Source organism: Haliotis rubra, unplaced genomic scaffold (assembly GCF_003918875.1).
Source record: "Haliotis rubra isolate DU_JTF1 unplaced genomic scaffold, ASM391887v1 Scf5, whole genome shotgun sequence".
In the NCBI taxonomy this organism is placed as follows: Eukaryota; Metazoa; Mollusca; class Gastropoda; order Lepetellida; family Haliotidae; genus Haliotis; species Haliotis rubra.
The window spans coordinates 2,565,198-2,584,287 of NW_025767190.1; the positions used below are offsets into that span (position 1 = coordinate 2,565,198).

Here is a 19,090-nt window from a genome sequence, read left to right on the forward strand (position 1 = left end):
GACCACCTGATCCCGTTAGTCGCCTCTTACGACAAGCATGGGTTACTGAAGATTAATTATAACCCAGACCTTCACGGGTTATATGTATCAGGTCGTGAGTCAACTGTCACTATATGTATCATGTCATTAGTCAAGTATGGCTATATGTATCATGTCATGAGTCAAGTATGGCTATATGTATCATGTCATTAGTCAAGTATGGCTATATGTATCATGTCATGAGTCAAGTATGGCTATATGTATCATGTCATGAGTCAAGTAAGGCTTTATGTATCATGTCATGAGTCATGTATCGTTATATATATATCATGTCATTAGTCAAGTATCACTATATGTATCATGTCATGAGTCAAGTATTGCTATTTGTATCATGTCATGAGCCTAGTATCACATTACATATTCTTTCCAGGTATCACAGTTACAATCACAAGCCAAATATCACTGTACATATCACCCATCAGTCTGACATTGTAAGTGTGTTGCCTGTGTTACAGCCACGAAGACTCTGAACACAAGAAGCAGATCACCCCTCGACGACGACGGATAGGTTATCCCCCCATCACCCCTAATGCTTGTGTCAAAGATAGCGTAGCTAGTTCCGTGTTCGACTGTATGTGGAATGAGGTGAGGGAAATCACCCAGTGATACAACCCATGGTGAATTAATGGGGGTCACAGTGGATGTTTAACATTTTCTGTTATGTAACAAGATCTCTTACGTACCTAGATCTCTTACGTACCAAGATCAGTCTCAAAGTTTTTAATGAAACAGAAACAACTAAGTGCATGGTTCGATAAGAATGTATGGGTAAGTGTTAAGAAATATATCCTTTATGATATCTCTGACAGATCAACAACATCAGGCTAGTCATTGATAATATATATATTGATTACTGAGACAGTAAAGTGATTTGGTTTAGTTGTAAAAGTTTGAACATGCATGTATTATTTCAGATCATCTCCTGGATGAGGCCAATCATTAAGGAGTATTCCAATCTAATAGGTATGTTTGAATTGTAACTTAATAAAAGAAAACATGTTTACTTTGTAGAAGACATTATGATTCAAGTGTTTGATAGGCATTTGGTAGTTGAAAGAACGTGATGACATATGAGCATATACATATATTAACTTGGAATGTTCACTAAGTATTCATGTGATGAGGGCCAAGCTCTACAACGGGTTGTTATCCATAAGGTTTCTTAGTAATCATTGACATGCCACTTTCACTACATGTAATCATTCAATTTATGCTTAGATGTGAGCAGTGGTATTATTTTTGTTGTGACAATACTTGTTGCTGTTTTCTAGAATCCAAACAAGATCTAGTGCCTTCATCAGGGTTCCATGTGTCGCCCATCGGCCTGCATGACCCAGGCCGCACAACCAGGGAGTCCTCCTATATGGGCTTGATGCAACCCAGAGTACGTACACCTTAACTCATTGTGCTTCTACAGGCCACTTGATAAGCCTATATCATCAGTCATGACATAACACCTGAAGAAATTAAATTACTTTTAATTTCAGTACAACCTTTTGCATTGGTTAAATTGTGCAATTCCCTTTTATTATCCTTCATCTAAAGGGAGATAATCTGACAGATATGACACCATATATGGGGCTTTCATGTGTATCGATGACACTCGGCTGGATTGATGGGTAGCAACCTCTGTTGCTACAAGGTCATTTGACTTCACTTTTTTCATATTCATCTTTGGGATTCTATATTGTGTCTGGCAGGAGATGGTTACCTGTGAATAGGAAGCTGTGTCGGAATCTTTTCCATAGTGTCAAGCCAATTTGTGCTCACAGTCTTGTATTTCGTATATCTTTCCACTGAGGTACAGATAATACATCTCTCCTCTGTATTTGTTATGATGCATTGTGTGAGAGAGTTGATTACTGAAATTCCAGATGGAATCCAGTTTACTGGATTAATGGATGACGAGAAGGAGAGCATCATTTGTTGAATACACTTGAAGAAAATATCATCTTCATTTTTCCAAAGTCAGTGAATTTTGAACATCAGCTATTGCTATAACTACAAGATGTGGTAATTGCCAGTGGAATCTGTACCAGTGTGTCAATGTTTCATTGCAGCAGTTCCAAGCACTGTCTCTACAGCGGGCACACACACACATCGGCACAACAGACCCTCAAAAGTCCATAGATGATTGTCTTCAGATCTCCAGGGTTACTCTCAAAAACAAGAATGCACCGTAAGATTATTTGCCATTATATAACAGTTTTATGTCCATTATGGAGTTTATTATGTCCATTCTCAATTTGTATTTGAATATGACACAAGATTTTGCTTCTGGTAAAAGTCAGTCATTGCCAGCAATAAAAGTTTCTAGATGTTTTTTGATCGCTTGACTCACAGTTCAGTGAGATATATTTTCATAACTTATGAGTGAGTGAGTTTAGTTTTACGCCGCACTCAGCAATATTCCAGTTATATGGCAGCGGTCTGTAAATAATCGAGTCTGGACCAGACAATCCAGTGATCAACAGCATGAGCATCGATCTGCGCAATTGGGAACTGATGACAAGTGTCAACCAAGTCAGCGAGTCTGACCACCCTATCCCGTTAGTCGGCTCTTACGACAAGCATAGTTGCCTTTTGTGGCAAGCATGGGTTGCTGAAGACCTATTCTACCCCGGATCTTCATGGGTCTCATAATTTATGAGTGTTAGGAGTGAATGTATAATACAATACATATGTCAAGGGATATAGCAACTATATGAATGTAAAACATTTTTGTTGAACATGCAGACTCTCCTAGCTAAGTTTTTGACAAATGTTTCATCTAAAACAGAGAGTCGACAGATTCGGAGTCTGTATCTCCGGCCCGCCCTAGCTCCAGCATGATCGGCAAGCGACCAACCAGTGTGAAGATGCTGCCCTTACCCAGTCGGCGTAAGGCCTTGGCACCTCTCCCTGACAGATCCAAGACACCAAGTGTGGTGAGAAAATTGGTTGTATACAACTAAAATATAAAGTTAGCCTGAATCATTCAGCTGGCAGACAGCTGAATATGACAAGACAATGAAATTACAGTGACATGCAGTTGTGACTTTGTGCCTTTTAGGTGATCTGCTTTAAGAAGATCTATATTGTATTATCTAAATAATCTAACACTGCGGGGTACACCAGAAATCGCCCATGTGGGGAATCAAACCTGGGTCTTTGGCGTGACGAGCGAACACTTTAACCACTAGGCTACCCCACCCATATTATATGACATAAAGACAGAACTTAATCATATAGAGGGGAACGTAGGCATCAACACCTCAATGGTTGCTTTGACTAGTCTGTGAATTGGCTGGAAGACTTTGCAGATTAGCATAATGGATTTTCATGACTTGTGAGTTCCTGTTACAAATTGTGTTTTTTGAATAGGAGGAGGAGATGCCAAATAGTATCAGCATCAAGAGAATAACCCCCGCTCCCATACAGAAGAACACCGCCCTGCCACCTCTAGCCTACGACCTGCAGCAGGAGAAGGGCAAGGTACGTGCTGATCACTCGGTCTGACATTGGAGACTATGTCACAAAGACATTATGTTAAAACAAGTCTCACAATGTGTAAACTGGCAAGTGTACTTGTACACAGTTGAATGCTATCTTCCTGAGTTTGGAGGACACCTTGTAAGAGATTACAGATCTGTGACTGATACTTCTATACATAGGAACAGTTGTCACTATCATCTACAGCAACCATGAAGACAGCGACAGTAAATTAGGAACCTTGCTGGAACCAATGTTTTTAAATGCTGTGTTTGTGCTAAAAACAAAATGGAGCATAGCAAGTGACTCATGTTATTATCCCTCTTTGAGAATGTATGTATGATGCTGATGTACTGTTATGAATGCTATACGATGATTACTTTTATGTGACTCCTTTTTTGTAGCGGAAAATGAGCTCGTTACGAGTCAGTAGTGCTATTGAGAATAAGGATGTGCGAACACTTCACTTCAACCGAGAGAAGAGCAACCCATCCATCGACCCGAGGCCCAGTACAACTCATGCAATGAGAGTAAGCTATTACAGTTACATTCTGAGGAGAACTTGAACAGCATTGATGTATTGTTACCAAACTAAGCTAAGATAGGCCTTCTGGGAAACAATTCCTTGGGTTATCAAAGTGCTGAGTTCACTTGATAAATATCATAACAGTGTTCAGATAATAGGGGTGAAATGGTACTCTCTTTCCATGGTAAGGTACGTATTGAGGTCTTCGGTTTGGTATATGAGATATGATCAAAATGAAGAAAATTGACAACAAGAGCCAAACGTAGATAGATTTTGACAAAATGATTCCATTTCTAGACATTTTAGAAAAGGTTTAAAAAGGTTAATATAATGATGGTACAAAAAACGAAAATATCGAATTTTAGGATTGTATTAAGGTATACTGAACCAAAGGCCAAATACTGTGGTTTTACTAATACCATGGTATACCGTTTCACCCCTACCGGATAACCTTTCAAACGCTGATGGATTTTCATCACGCCCCGTGTGAGAGTCCTAGCTTGACTGACTGAGTTTGGTTTTACGCCGCTTTTAGCAATATTCCAGCAACATCACGGCGGGGGACACCAGAAATGGGCTTCACACATTGTACCCATGTGGGGATTCGAACCCGGGTCTTCGGCGTGACGAGCCAACGCTTTAACCATTAGGCTACCCCACCGCCCCCCTAGCTTGAAAGTATGGGGTTCTTGTTCACACACATACCATCACATATCAGAAACTATTTTGTTTCCTTTTTGTTGAATGGTTGCATTTCTTTACAATTCTGTATTAGTATTAGTTTCAGTATTTCTTTTGTCAAGGCTGCTAGTTAATTGTTTTGTGATTTAAGAATAACATGGTGTTTTATATCTTTCAGTCTGATACTCCTTTTCAAATGGGAACTTCAGGGCGGCGGTCGTCAACACCGCTGGGATACAGCAGGGGTATGCTTCATGGTAAGTTGGTTCACCACTGGAGATTAGGAGGCAAAATGGCTGCCAAGAATCAAATAGCACTTAAATGGGTGACCACCAGAGAAAAACCAAATCTTGGTGTGAACTGGTTGAACATGATGATCTCCTGATGTAAAACTGCTGACTGTGCCATTGTTCCCACCGGGAAGCTTGGTTTTTGTGACACATGTACATTGAATGGCTGGCGGACATAATGGAGTTTTGTTGGTAGGGCTTTTCACTGCTGTAGACCTGTGTTGGTTTTGACTGTTGTACCATTGTTTGTCATGTAGGCAGCAAGTCTCTGGGAATCACAGGCAGCAGTCTCCAGCACTCGTCCGACCTCGGCCCTCCACCGAACATCATGGAGAATGAAGGGATGGAGGAGAGTCCACTACACAACCAGTGGCGTGAGTACCCCTGGCAGGCTCCGCAGTCTCCTGATACATGCTTACTGATGTGTAGTACTATAGGAGAGTAGAGGGTCATCACTTATGTATGCTGCAGTATTTGGTACTGAAGGAGTGTACCTGTGCCCATTTATGTAATGAAATAATGTTAGATGTGAAACATTCAGATTTGGATGTTAGGTTACCACAGTTGTAATTTAAGCTTGATCAGTTTAAAAAATTATAACAATGATATATATATTTATTTGGTGAACACATGAATACAGAGATACCTTTCATGTCCACTCTCATGTTGTCCACAATAAATGGAGGTCTGTCTTTGTAACAGAAGAAAGCAACTCTGTTTAATCTTTGAACTCTGACCACCTTAAGGCTTCAAGCTCAGGCTTGACTCTTTGAGTTTACTCCTGACAAGTGGGAAAAGTTGATTACCATTACTGATTACCCAACAAGCATGCACCAAGTTACGGCAGTTGTAGAACTGTATGGCAGTGAGAAAGGGCCCCCAGATCACCTGTACAAACTGTAGCTGTCCCCCACCCACATTTCATCTCAGTTTCCCTCAGCTTGGAATGGCCATAGCTCACCCTCCTCCTGCCATGTTTCAGCCAAGGTGTCGCTGTGGGGCCTGATGGAGGATAGTATAGAGGAAGCATTCTGAGTTTGTCATTCCTTCGCTACGTTTGACCTCACTAACATTGTTCTCTTAACAGCACTTGTGTGGTGAAACCTGATTAAATGTTGTTTTAATGTTAACTCCCTTTGGAGCCTCTTTCACAGCAATCTAATCAGAGACATGTTGATACTCTAATTTGCAGATTCACAAGAACAGTTCAGTGAATTAATCATGTGTGAATGAGTGTTTTTAGTCATGTTGTGATATTACATTTTAAGGTCTTCCACCATTTATTACATCATAAAGTAGGACGTCCTCTGTCTTGGTGTGGTTACTGTAGAGGACAGTATCATGTGTTTATAGTATGTCCACAATATAAGATGTCCTCTGTCTTGGTGTGTTGTCTGTAGAGGACGTCATCATACTATGTGTAGAGGACAGTATCATGTGTTTATAGTATGTCCACAATATAAGATGTCCTCTGTCTTGGTGTGTTGTCTGTAGAGGACGTCATCATACTATGTGCAGAGGACAGTATTGTGTGTTTATAATATGTCCACAATATAGTGATAGCTGCCATTCTTGTACACAGAGTCATGTTATATAAACAAGGTAGTCATAGAGGATTTGATATTAAGTGACCATATCATTTGTAATTTTATATGCTCTTGGGTCACCTGAATTTGGTTGGGTTTGTAGGAGATATGTTGTCTGGACTCTTTCTGATATCACAAAGTCGTTTCTGTACAAGGTTGTGTAACCAGATCAATATGGCTTAAGAAATAAGCTTCAGTTTGAACTAGTGACTTACATGTTGAAAAAATAATTTTCCTCAGTACTTGTCTGAACATTGACAACAAGTATCTATACAAATATATATCTGTTCACCTCATTGATACCTATTACTGGATTACTTGAGGCAGATGGGCTTGTGGTTAGGTTGTAAAGTAAATACAGGTTGTCATTTCAAATTAGCTTCTTGAAATTAATCACATGATAGAAAAATAGTTTAGTATTTATCAATATTTGATGTATTTTCTTAAGAGATGACACCTGCTCTTAACAATAAACCAGTGGATACAGAACAGAAGTTAAAACACACATGATGTTTTCATATCACTGTAATTAATCAGCCATGGCATGAAATAGATGTGAAAAACATTGGAGGTTATCTTACAGGTTAACTGTAGTCATTTGAAACAGTCAATACTCCTTTGACTTCTTTTGAGGAATGTCTATATATATATATATTTTTCCTTATCCTGACTCATGCTCTTTTGCTTGTCTTCTTCTTCTTGCGAACATAGTGGAACACTTGTATCTCCCTAATTGAAGTTCCCTTCAATGTAAAATCACTAATTAGTACACCACGAGTTACCTCCCTTCCACAAGCGCGGGAACGAGGGCGCCACCTCTACCCATGTGCCTCACTCTCTCCTTCTTCGCCCAGTGAGCTGGACGTGAGAGCGCCTGTGTCTCCCGACACACTATATCCTTTGATTATATTTAGTTAGTTACCTCGTATAGACATCTATAGAGGTTTAGCTAGTATCCTTCAACAATTATATATTGATATTTAGTCGTGTTTCTACTGTTTATGCACGGACGCCCGTGCTGTTTCAGTGGATTACGTTGATAAAAATTCTGTACTGTTGCACATTACGTTTTTTATTCTGCTGCTGATCCGCATTTAATATGCCCTAGTTGTACTGCGCCATGTTTCATGTTATTCACGTTGCAGTTGCGATACTCATTTATCCAATTCTACCTTTAATAAATAATTACTTTGCGTTTGAGACGCGCAGCAGATAGGTCGCGTATGCAGAGTCTAGCCATGACTGATACACCTGAACCCCTCGCCAGTCTACTGCTGTTGGTCGACCCCCCTCCCGTCTGGTGTTCCGCTAGAGTGGTAGGGAGGCGTGGGACGTAGTCCGCCGCCTCCAAGAAGCGTCCTGCTTCCCCAGACATCCCATCGTCGCAGCCGAAGACTAGAGGGTTTCTACTGCATCTCAACGCGACCTCTGAGGGGAAATCAACGAAGTCTACTAGGACTTTCTCAACCGAGATTGTTCCAGCCGCTGAACTGGGCCTCTACTATGATCAGCCGATCATCATCCCCGACGTAACGCCACAAGAAGCGACCGGAGACAGCTACAGTGACATCAGCAGAGATCGCCATGCAGCCTGAGGTCTCTACTCTGACGTCAGACGACTTCCCTGAGGGCCCCGCCGCTAACATCGCAGAGAGGGCACCGACTAATTCGTCGCAGACCATCCCAGATGAACTGTTGCGGCAAATCATGATCATGATGGAGGGCCACTACAGACTGGAGAAGCAGCCAGCCCAAGGCCTGAGCCTTCGCGAAGGTTCCAACGCAGACGACACCCCAGAGGCACCCCCATCAGCGTAGCAGCCACGACGAAGCCACCTTCGCGAAGGAAGTCGCAGACCACCTCGACGAAGGACCCAGATGTACAGCCTTCGCGAAGGCGGGATAGATCATCACCTTCCTCGGCTTCATCCTTAGATGCGGACTCAGACCATCAGACCTCACGGAAGCCTTCGCGAAGGTCAAATCGCCGTTCCCCAGGACCGGACGCAGAGGAAGCTTCGCGAAGGACACCTGACTACACAAGAGCTTCGCGAAGCTATCAACATTCTCCTCACAGGTCTCCGAGAAGGTCAACCCATAGACAGATCACCAACACGATCTCCGCGCCGTTCACCGTGCCGATCTCCTCGTACATCACCACGTCGATCATCTCACAGGTCACCACACAAGTCTGCACACAAGTCTACAGTCAGGTCTCCCCGAGCGTCACCCGACATAGAGATAGAAATACACAGTCCACCATCAGAAGAGCATCAACCTCTCATCAGCGATGCTGGGATAGAATATGATGGAGGCATCATTTTCTCAGACGCTGAGATACGATATTGGATGGTAAACAACCTAGATCTCTCTTCACCTTCCAAGAGTGGCAACTCGGCGCAGACATACCTGATAAAGGAAGACGAGGCAGACGCCATCACCTTACCTCCGATCGACTCGATTGCTGCGGTGCCACAGTATGTGGACACAGCCTACCATAAAGCCATAACAGTTCAAACGCCAGAGGCGTATGTTCTTGGCCTTAATAGATCTAGAACGATCAATGAGATTCTTATCACCATATTTCGTGACACGACTTCTGAAGATGATAGGATGATCTACTCGGCTCTACTTATGCAGAACCAGCAAGAACCACACCCTGTATGAAGCTAACGCTCATATATTGATCGGATTCTAGACACTTCGCTAAGGAAGTCCCAGGCCACCTCCGCGAAGGAGCTAGTGCCTCACCAGTTACAAGGGACGTCACGGAGGAGTAGCGCTTCACCGACCCCACATATTGCTGAGTGCGGCGTAAAACAAAACACTCACTCACTCCTGTTGAACACAGAGGTCGTTCACGAAGCAAGCACTCATATATTATATATATACTGATCGGGCTCTGACCGATACCTTCGCGAAGGTCGCGAAGGCTAAGTGGCTTCAAGTCTACCTCACACAGAAAATCTAGAATGGATACTTCGAGAGCTTCGCGAAGTCTCTGGCGTCCACCGAGGAAATCTCCTCCAAGGTCTCCATATATTAGCCACTCGTCATATATAGCTACTCGTCAGTCCGTTCAAGACATCGCATAAGTTGTCTATCAACTGTATGCCATATGCCGTCTATAAGCCTACGCGAAGACAATTGCACAGGCTATTTACAACACAGAACGTCGCTGTATTAATTAGTCAACGGCGTTTCATAGATCTTCACAGGAATCAACCTTTCCGTTATAGATTGCTAGAATATGCAATCCCGGACTACGATACGATTATCTACATGTGTGACCATTACGCAGATCTGCAGACAATTCAATATCGAAATTGAACAGCAGCTTTGTTACAGCGAGTATAACTCATAATCGTCAAAGTGTCTGAGAAGAAATATGTACAACAAGTTCAGCTTTAATTCTACAATTATGACGATACATTCATGTATACAGTCTACAAGCTGACAACTTGCAAGTTTGTTGTACCTTTATATAAGGAAGTTGGAATTATATTCAAAACTGAAGTTACTTTCACGACAGCCAGGAAAATAATCTACCCAGCATTAATATTACAGAGCGAGGTATTTCGCCGAGGTTTCAATACGTTTACCTTTAACCCTCGAAACACGTGGTCACTTTCGGGTAACTTCGAAGCTACGGTGAAGACCGGCGATTATGCTAATATCAACGGCGGCAAGATTTTATACAAGGTTTTTCCTGCTACACCGTGACATCACAGCTGGGTATTCTACAGAATCAAAATGCCTTGTTCTGATTGGACCGCGTTGGACAACGCGACTCCACGCATAGGTCGATCTTAGTTCACAGTTCAAGACTTACGTTACAAGTGACAACTATATATCAGTGAACGCGAGCAAGCCTCCTTACAGTCCAGTTAATCTGAACTTTCATGATGGGGCTGCTTTCTTCAGGTTAGAGACCTCCCCTGTCAAGTTAGGACGAGGCACGGCAGTCAGGCAATTTTACATAAAGTTCAACGAGGACAGACACACCTGGGTGTGCACCTACATCGTCAAGGACTTCGCGAGCTTAATAACGTAGACGACGGGATACAAGTGGATCTAAATCCACAGCGTCTCAGACTACAGCTGAATTTCATAATCAAGCTACTAACACAACTAGATGGTTAGTAAACCTACTTAAACTTTCTGATTGGAGAATTAAAACGGAAGTTTCACCCTCCAACTTGGGGATCTGAATATAGTGCTCCAACACCTCACAAGTGAGGTTTATGAACACGCCTGGATGACATACTTGGACTCCATGATACGATGATTCTATCACGATGGCCAGCAAGAGCACTGTAAAATTATCTCCACCGAACCAAACAGAAGGGAAAAATGCAACAGATTATTTCCTCTATCATCAACTTACGCAGAATGAAATCTCACGTACTATATCTCCGTTTGGATCAGAACTGTCATACTACGTGCATACAAGACGGATGGACACAATCCGACCCTCCATGAGCTTTTAATACTCATGATATTAGAGCGCTAATTTCTACAATTGATCTACACAATGTTATTTGAAATAATGGAGGGTTTATTTTCTGGAGATCCGATATGGTGGTTGCCAACCATTATCTGAGAGATATCATCACCGAGGACGTCTCAGGTATCCACCAATTCGATCCCATGGTCCTCGCACAACAGTTGACAGTTCCTCGGAGAAGATAAGTCAATCTTACAGATTTCTACTTATCTTATAACAGTACTAAATAGCTACATGCTATATATAATTTGCTTAAGTTCTTTTTATCATCACAGTACAATGATTATTACATCATACAATATATAAGTTAACAACTCTACAGAGTTGGTTATTATATATTTACCTTAAGTTAATTATATCTTAAGCATAGTACTATACTCAGATTGTAAAAAATATATAAGCTAACAAACTCTACAGAGTTTGGGCTATTATATAGGTAGCTTAAGCTTATTCATATCTTAAGCTCAGTACTATGTTTATATCATATAAGTATATTAGCTAACAAACTCTAAAGAGTTTTTGCTATTTGGCTTAAGTCTCATCATATCTTAAGCAATATGGTTACATTATAACATGTATTAGCTAACAAACTCTACGGGTTTTGCTATTATATATGTAACTTAAGCTTATTCATATCTTAAGCGCAGTACTATGTTTATATCATATAGGTATATTAGCTATCAAAACTCTAAAAGAGTTTTTTGCTATTATATATTTGGCTTAAGTTTCATCATAATTTAAGCTTTATGGTTACATTATAACTTGTATTAGCTAACAAACTCTACGGAGTTTTGCTATTATATATGTAGCTTAAGTTTTCCTTCAAATCTTAAGCTCAATACTATGTTTATATTATATAAGTATATTAGCTAACAAACTCTACGGAGTTTTTGCTATTATATATGTAGCTTAAGGTTTCCTTCAAAGCTCAATACTATGTTTATATCATATAAGTATATTAGCTAACAAACTCTACGGAGTTTTTTGCTATTATATATGTAGCTTAAGGTTTCCTTCATAAACTCAATACTAGGTTTATATCATATAAGTATTTTAGCTAACAAACTCTAAAGGGTTTTTGCTATTATACAATTAGCTTAAGTTTCATCATATCTTAAGCAGTATGGTTACATTATAAAATGTATTAGCTAACAAAACTCTCACGGAGTTTTGCTATTATATATATAGCTTAAGTTTAATTATATCTTAAGCTCAGTACTATGGTTATAACATAAAAGTATATTAGTTAATAAACTCTAAGGAGTTTTTTGTTGCTATATACATTTAGCTTAAGTCTAATCTTATCTTAAGCTTAGTACTATGGTTACATTATAAATCTATAAGCTAATAAACTCTACAGAGTTTTGGCTATTATATATGTAGCTTAAGTTAATTATATCTTAAGCACAGTACTATACTCATATTGTAAAAATATATTAGCTAACAAACTCTACAGAGTTTTGCTATTATATATGTAGCTAAAGCTTATTCATATCTTAAGCTCAGCACTAAGTCTATATCATATAAGTACATTAACTAACAAACTCTAAAAGAGTTTTGCTATTATATAATTAGCTTAAGTTTAATCATATCTTAAGCTTAGTACTATGTTTATATTTTAAAGTAATTTAGCTAACAAACTCTAAGGAGTTTATACTAGCATATTAACAAGCTTAAGTCTATTAGTCTTAAGCATTGTATTAATGTTATATATACTTTATCATAATAAGTACATTGTAATAACCTTTATATGGCAGCTGATAAGTTAGCAGCAGGAATTCATCAGTTCAGTGCCTTTATGAAGTTCCCATAGGGTTATTACAATCATCACTTTTCAAATCACTAATTATTAAAATCCAAAGTATTATATATTCCCACCTCCGCTCCGCAGGATTCTACAAGCAAAAGAGCATGAGTCAGGATAAGGAAAAATATGTAATTTTTAGAGTAAAATTGATATTTTATACTTACCCTGACTCATGAGGTCAGCCCTCCCATCCTCCCTAAATAACACTTTGGATTTCCCTGTAAATTCAAATGTTGGGCTCAGTATATGAGGAGAGAGTGAGGCACATGGGTAGAGGTGGCGCCCTCGTTCCTTCGCTTGTGGAAGGGAGGTAACTCATGGTGTACTAATTAGTGATTTTACATTGAAGGGAACTTCAATTAGGGAGATACAAGTGTTCCACTATGTTCGCAAGAAGAAGAAGACATAGAAAAGGAGCATGAGTCAGGATAAGTATAAAATATCAATTTTACTCAAAAAATTACATATATATATATGCATAATATGTGTATTTGTGACTAGACATCTATAAGTGTGTTTCCTTGCTTTGCAGCACCAAATGCATCTCGTCGGAGGACTGTGCGTACTTGATAGGACACAGTTTCTTGCAAAGTGTGCAAGTTCATGCCATCATTTGTGTCTTTCCACACTCAAGGAACTTACTCCTTCAATATAACATGTGATACCAAACAGAAGATGAGGACATAGTCTGTGATACAGGGAGAGCCAGCTACACTGAGAAACTATTATGTAGAGAGTGCAAGTTGGCATCTCTTCACAAGCACCTGCACCTGTCAGTCCAGCTCATATGTCAGTGCCACATTCTCCTGCTTCAACCTCTACTGCACAGGAAGTACATGTTTCAGGATGTGATACCACTACCTTGCTAAGCTAAATGTGGATGGTAAAGGTTTCTGTTTCAGATGAAAGGTGATGTGTATTCTGCATGTAACAATGAATGGTATAAAGAGATCTGTGATGTGTTGAGGTGTTTGTCCATAGTCTCAGGGTCCATGCTTTAATCTCAACAGGAATAAGGAGTGTTAAAACTGTGACCTTCATGCTTCAGCCTTTCTACAGCAGAAACCTAGGCATCCATGAGTGTCTGTACGCAGGGGTTGCAGGAGTGACAAGACTGGAAGGATGTTGCATCTGCCCACCGAACATGTTCACAAAGATCGGACACTGTTCAGCTTTATTATATCATTCTTACATCTGTCTGTCTCAGTCTAAAGAAAGACACACATGACTTGTTTGACAGACTCTGTGAGACTGTGATAGGTTGCTCTGCTGGTCCAGCTTCAGTGTGGAGCATCCTGCAGTTACTGTGATCATCGTCAACTCTGTCACATTTACTCAATGTGATCTTTACCTCATGCAAAGTAGTCCTGAACAGCAAATATAGAGACCTATGCTTACAGATATTCCAGTAATGTTAAACACAATGATACAGGGACCCATCACCATGTGAGACATATTGCCTAGTGTATTGTAATGTAGATCTGACATCTGTCAGCTGTGTTGTGATTGTCATAATGCATCCTGTGATATATTCGACTAACCTGACACACCGGGGACAACTGCCGCTTATTCGTGCTATGCCAACTTAGAGCCATTATAGTGATTGAAGGGATGATGTTTCTGTCGCAGTTATCAATCATGTCGCAACCAGGGAAACCAATGATTGCTGTCATGAGCATGATCAACATCGATGACACACATTCAGCCAGGTCAGACTCTCTGACCAACAGATCCTTATCATAGCCTTCTCTTCAACAAGCATGGAGTGCTAAGGATCACTTCTGCCATGATAGCCACAATGTTATCTGTATTCCAGAGGCTGTGAAGAAACTGAGTCAGTTTATATTGCTATCATGGTTACATTAACCGACAATGACATTAGCTTCAAAGGGATATAGTAATGTTGATCTGTAGGGCCATAGTACCTTGTTTTGTTGAACCTTTCTGTGTAGTGCTTCCTTGTCTGCTGTGATTTAAAGACATTGTTCTCTGTGCTGGTGCCATGCCCCTGCGGTCACACAGGTCGGCAGTATTGGAGGGGTGGCCAGGTAACATCCCTGGTTGTTTTCCATACAGCAATTTTCTCTGACTTGGGAGGTTTATCTATTTATGAAGCTGGAAAAACACTGAAATAATTATTTTCCTTTCTGACCCAGCCTCAGCATTATTTGATATGAACTAACAGGGACAAACCTCTCTGTCAATACTGAGTAAATGGCATAAAATGTATTTAACAAATTGTTAATATTTTTCTTGAAACTGCATTATAGTTTGCTTGTGAAAGCAAAGGAGCAAGCAACACTTTCCATTCTGTTCAGATCAATATATATTCAAGGACTTTGATTCTTTTTCTGAAATGTAGAAGATCTCATTCAAATTTGGTAACGATACAAAAGATTGTCCCAACAAGCATTGATGAAATCATGAAGATGTCCTGATGATATTTGCCATTCATCATGGTCTTTCTTCAGAAATATACAGTCTGAGTCAAAGTTCAGTGTTAATGTTACTAAGATATATTGGACTTTGGTTCAGCCCTGTTACATTTGTTCCTGCATCTCAGCACATTGACCTACAAATGTTTCATAAGAGTAAATAAAACTAGTTGAGTTACAGAAATTATAGTTGACAGAGGCAGCCCTTAGGTACATCCACCAGCTCGAGAACATGGTTAATGTTGACATGTGTTCTGTTATTCAGGATCCTATGATACACTGTGTAGTTCCAGTAGGTTGGACCATTACATATGCTTTGTGGATTTAGGACCCACATCTGTACTGTCAAGTTGCTTGTGCTGCTCTTCTCATCTTATACATGGTGCCACAATCATTAATCATTATGCATAAGGTCCTTGATGTAATTTGTTTCTATGAAAGTGCTACTGATGTAAATATTGTACAGACATGTTTGGACGTTCCTTATATTCATCTAGCATCATGAACAAAACTACTAACATATATACTACAGATTCACCTACATACGGGTTACCTAATCTTTCTGTATGATCGGACGATATTACACTTTCTGTTGATGACTGGTAATCTCTGGGAGACTAGGAAGGTAATCAAACATACTTGCCATGTGAAAAATGCTTCTAAAGACAAATGTTTAGAACAATAGAAAACAATATAATAGGTTATCAGTGTGATGGGAATCGGTTTCTGAGTACATGTTGTTCCATCAGGTTGTAATTAAATCCGATTATATGGCTGCCAAACATTATTAGTGATGTTGTGATTGGCGTACATACTCCATAAAATCAGATCAGCAAGAGTTGTTAGGATGGAAAAGCAATAATTGTCATGTTAGACTAGGGTGGGTATTTCAACATTAATGCAACTTGTAGCCCTCCTTGCATTGTAGTAAAGAATTTATAACTTAAGTTGGCATGTTGCTGGAGTCAACCTTAAGTTCGTTTTTTTTTTCTGAACAAGTAAAATAGAAATATGAATGACAGTTCATTTTTCATAAAATGAGGGCACTTATCTCCCATTTGCTTTTCTTTATGCAAAAAATGTAGTTGTTTTCTCAAAGGCCGATCCAATGCAGATATTACATTAAAATAGGATAATGGTGGAAACTATTTTCAATGTTCTTGATGAAATGACATTGTTTAGAAAGGTATTGGCTTTCATTGAGGAATTATCACTTTTCTATGAATCTTAAGCATTGTGTAGATAATCTGTATCCTCAGACTAATCTTTGTATGGACTAATGTGGTTCAAGAACTAATGGCTTATACGCATATTGTACGATGTACTCATTTCTCATTATCAAGTTTCAATGTGATTATTTCTGTTACTAGGAATGTTATGAAGAACTGGCAGTTGTACATAAGAAAGCTTTGTGATTACATCAATGTAGCCATGTGCAATAAATGGAACAGCCAGATACATAGTTGTAAATAAATACATTTCTCTTATCAAATACGTCTGTGTTTGTTGTGTTTTGACGTTTTGCTGGAAACATTTCATGCCACGTTTATCTCTAGTGTATTGTAAGCTGTTTGTTGTTGAACATCACACTCAGAATTATTCCACCAATATGACGACTAGTGATTGATATTATGAGCACTGTCCCTTGCTGTCGGGTATGACATCATACTATCGGTGGTATCACTCTCCAAGCTGGATCACCAAATCCATTTAGTAGTCTAATAACCATCTAATAACCAGCATAGGTTGCTTGGGACATACTCTAACCATTTCAGGACATTTGTCAGCTGAACATGTGATGAAAGCCCGTGTACGTACCAGTAGACCAAGGATCATAATTTCATAAGTCAGGCATCCAAACCAAAGATCATCCTTGCAAGTCAAAGGGATGCAACTCTATCGAGTGTGATATGTCTTAGACAAGTGAGCCCTAAGTGTCCTCTTCAAAGACCAACTGAGTGTGTTCAGTATAGTTTTACCTAGAATGCTAGTTCACAGCAACAAATAACACAACAAGCACTTTGCTTAAGTATTTAATACAATGATTGCACATCAGTCTTGTCCACCATTCTCTGGCCTCAGCTGTAGGGAATGAACCATATCCATGTCAAGATATGCTCGATAACACTGGGCAAGTAGTACCATCACAGATGTATCAACCATTACTGCTGCTGCTTCAAGCGGATGTACTTATTTCATGTGTTTGTAGTCAACAAGCAATCTTTAGAATGTAGTTCTCTGCCCAGTGCTAAGTGCACTTTCATACTGAAACTCTCTCTAGAAATAGTAAATCTGTACAAAACTGCAGTATATACAATATGTTGCTTATGTACAGTAATGTACAAAAACATTTACACTGTTACTTGAAGTAGGTGTAAATAGCATTGCAAGTGCATAACCTGTGTGATCACTGCCTTGAACTGCCGTGAATGGCCTCATCCTCCCAAGGACTACCTGCGGCATAGGCTGTGATGAGCTTAGTAGGTTGAGACAACTGTTTCTACTGTCAGAAATTCTCCGTATTGTACATATTCACTTTGAGGAGATGGAAACTAACAGAGAATAACACAACCTTATTCAAAATTAAGTGGTACAAACAAATGGAGAATATGGATTTTAGCAATGATTTCAGGATGAACTGAGTTCCAAAAATATGCTGTAACAGCGGATTTATTGGTAATATGAAATATGTTTCAATACCAATGGATGTTGGGGATTTGATTAAAATATGTTCAAGGGATATGATCCTGAACAAATCTGAAATAAGCTTTGTAACAACAATTCTACTTACATAGACTTTTGATTTACATCAATCCTCAGGACTGAATCATATTAATGCTACACACAAAGATGTCTTAACTTATGATCCCTAAATAGCAATATTGAATTATGTAATGCCTGTTCAGGTTCTTGAAATAATCACAGTTTTTTTCCATCAAGAGTTTAATGACTTCAAGGCTAATAAGACAGTCAGTTAGTGTGGAATGATTAGCATAATGTTTAATTTATACTCATGGTCAAATGTTAAGCAACATATAATCTTGCAATGTGCCACAAACATCAGGAATGCTTCCATGGGTTGATAACTGTCTTAAAGCTAAGAAACTCGTATGATTTGGGATATCTGTGTTCATTCATTAGTCAAAAGATGAACATTCAAGAAATTCATTAATACATGTTCTAAAAGTACTGACTGACTGACTGAGTTTAGTTTTACGCCGCTTTTAGCAATATTCCAGCAATATCACGGCAGGGGACACCAGAAATGGGCTTAACACATTGTGCCCATGTGGGGAATCGAACCCGGGTCTTCGGCGTGACGAGCCAACGCTTTAACCACTAGGCTACCCCACAGCCCCTGTTCTAAAAGTAAGTAACCTTGGCACTTTCACAAAGTGTACAAGATATATACCTGAAAATATTGATAATATTAGGTGTTGCTTAATGTTCTACCACCAGCATATAAGTGAAAAATCACAAATGATGTGTATCAAGCACAAGAAGGATAATGTTCAGGATATTTTTCTATCATCGGGCAATTTGCTAGGAAACTATGACTTCGCTTTATGGATTAGTTTCCAGGAGACTGTTATTAGACTTCCGCTAGAACTGATGAAGTCTCCAAGATATTTTTTATGGATTAAACTTCTTTTTAAATTTCTCTCACAGCGTTTGAGACCATTCAGGTCCCTTCATCAGGTGAACTGATGAAGGGACCTGGAATGGTCTCAAACGCTAGAGAGAAATT

At 39.5% G+C, this 19,090-nt stretch overlaps 2 protein-coding genes across 4 annotated transcripts in view; one reads left to right on the forward strand and one right to left on the reverse strand.

The window, feature by feature from the left end:
• Positions 1–16,834, forward strand: part of LOC124291704 (protein FAM149B1-like) — a 73,180-nt gene extending 56,346 nt beyond the window's left edge. For all 3 annotated transcript variants that reach the window (XM_046728764.1, XM_046728763.1, XM_046728762.1), the window contains exons 7-16: positions 495–624; positions 954–1,002; positions 1,311–1,423; positions 2,100–2,218; positions 2,819–2,966; positions 3,403–3,513; positions 3,915–4,040; positions 4,896–4,974; positions 5,265–5,381; positions 13,440–16,834. In XM_046728764.1, coding sequence (XP_046584720.1) covers positions 495–624; positions 954–1,002; positions 1,311–1,423; positions 2,100–2,218; positions 2,819–2,966; positions 3,403–3,513; positions 3,915–4,040; positions 4,896–4,974; positions 5,265–5,381; positions 13,440–13,477 — 1,030 coding nt within the window. In that variant the 3' untranslated portion in view covers positions 13,478–16,834. The remainder of the gene's footprint in view (positions 1–494; positions 625–953; positions 1,003–1,310; positions 1,424–2,099; positions 2,219–2,818; positions 2,967–3,402; positions 3,514–3,914; positions 4,041–4,895; positions 4,975–5,264; positions 5,382–13,439) is intronic.
• Positions 16,835–17,362: 528 nt separating this feature from the next.
• LOC124291682 overlaps positions 17,363–19,090 on the reverse strand; it is a 43,302-nt gene continuing 41,574 nt past the window's right edge. Inside the window, 1 exon segment of the mRNA XM_046728732.1 lies at positions 17,363–18,951. The gene's annotated coding sequence lies outside the window, so the exon portion shown is untranslated.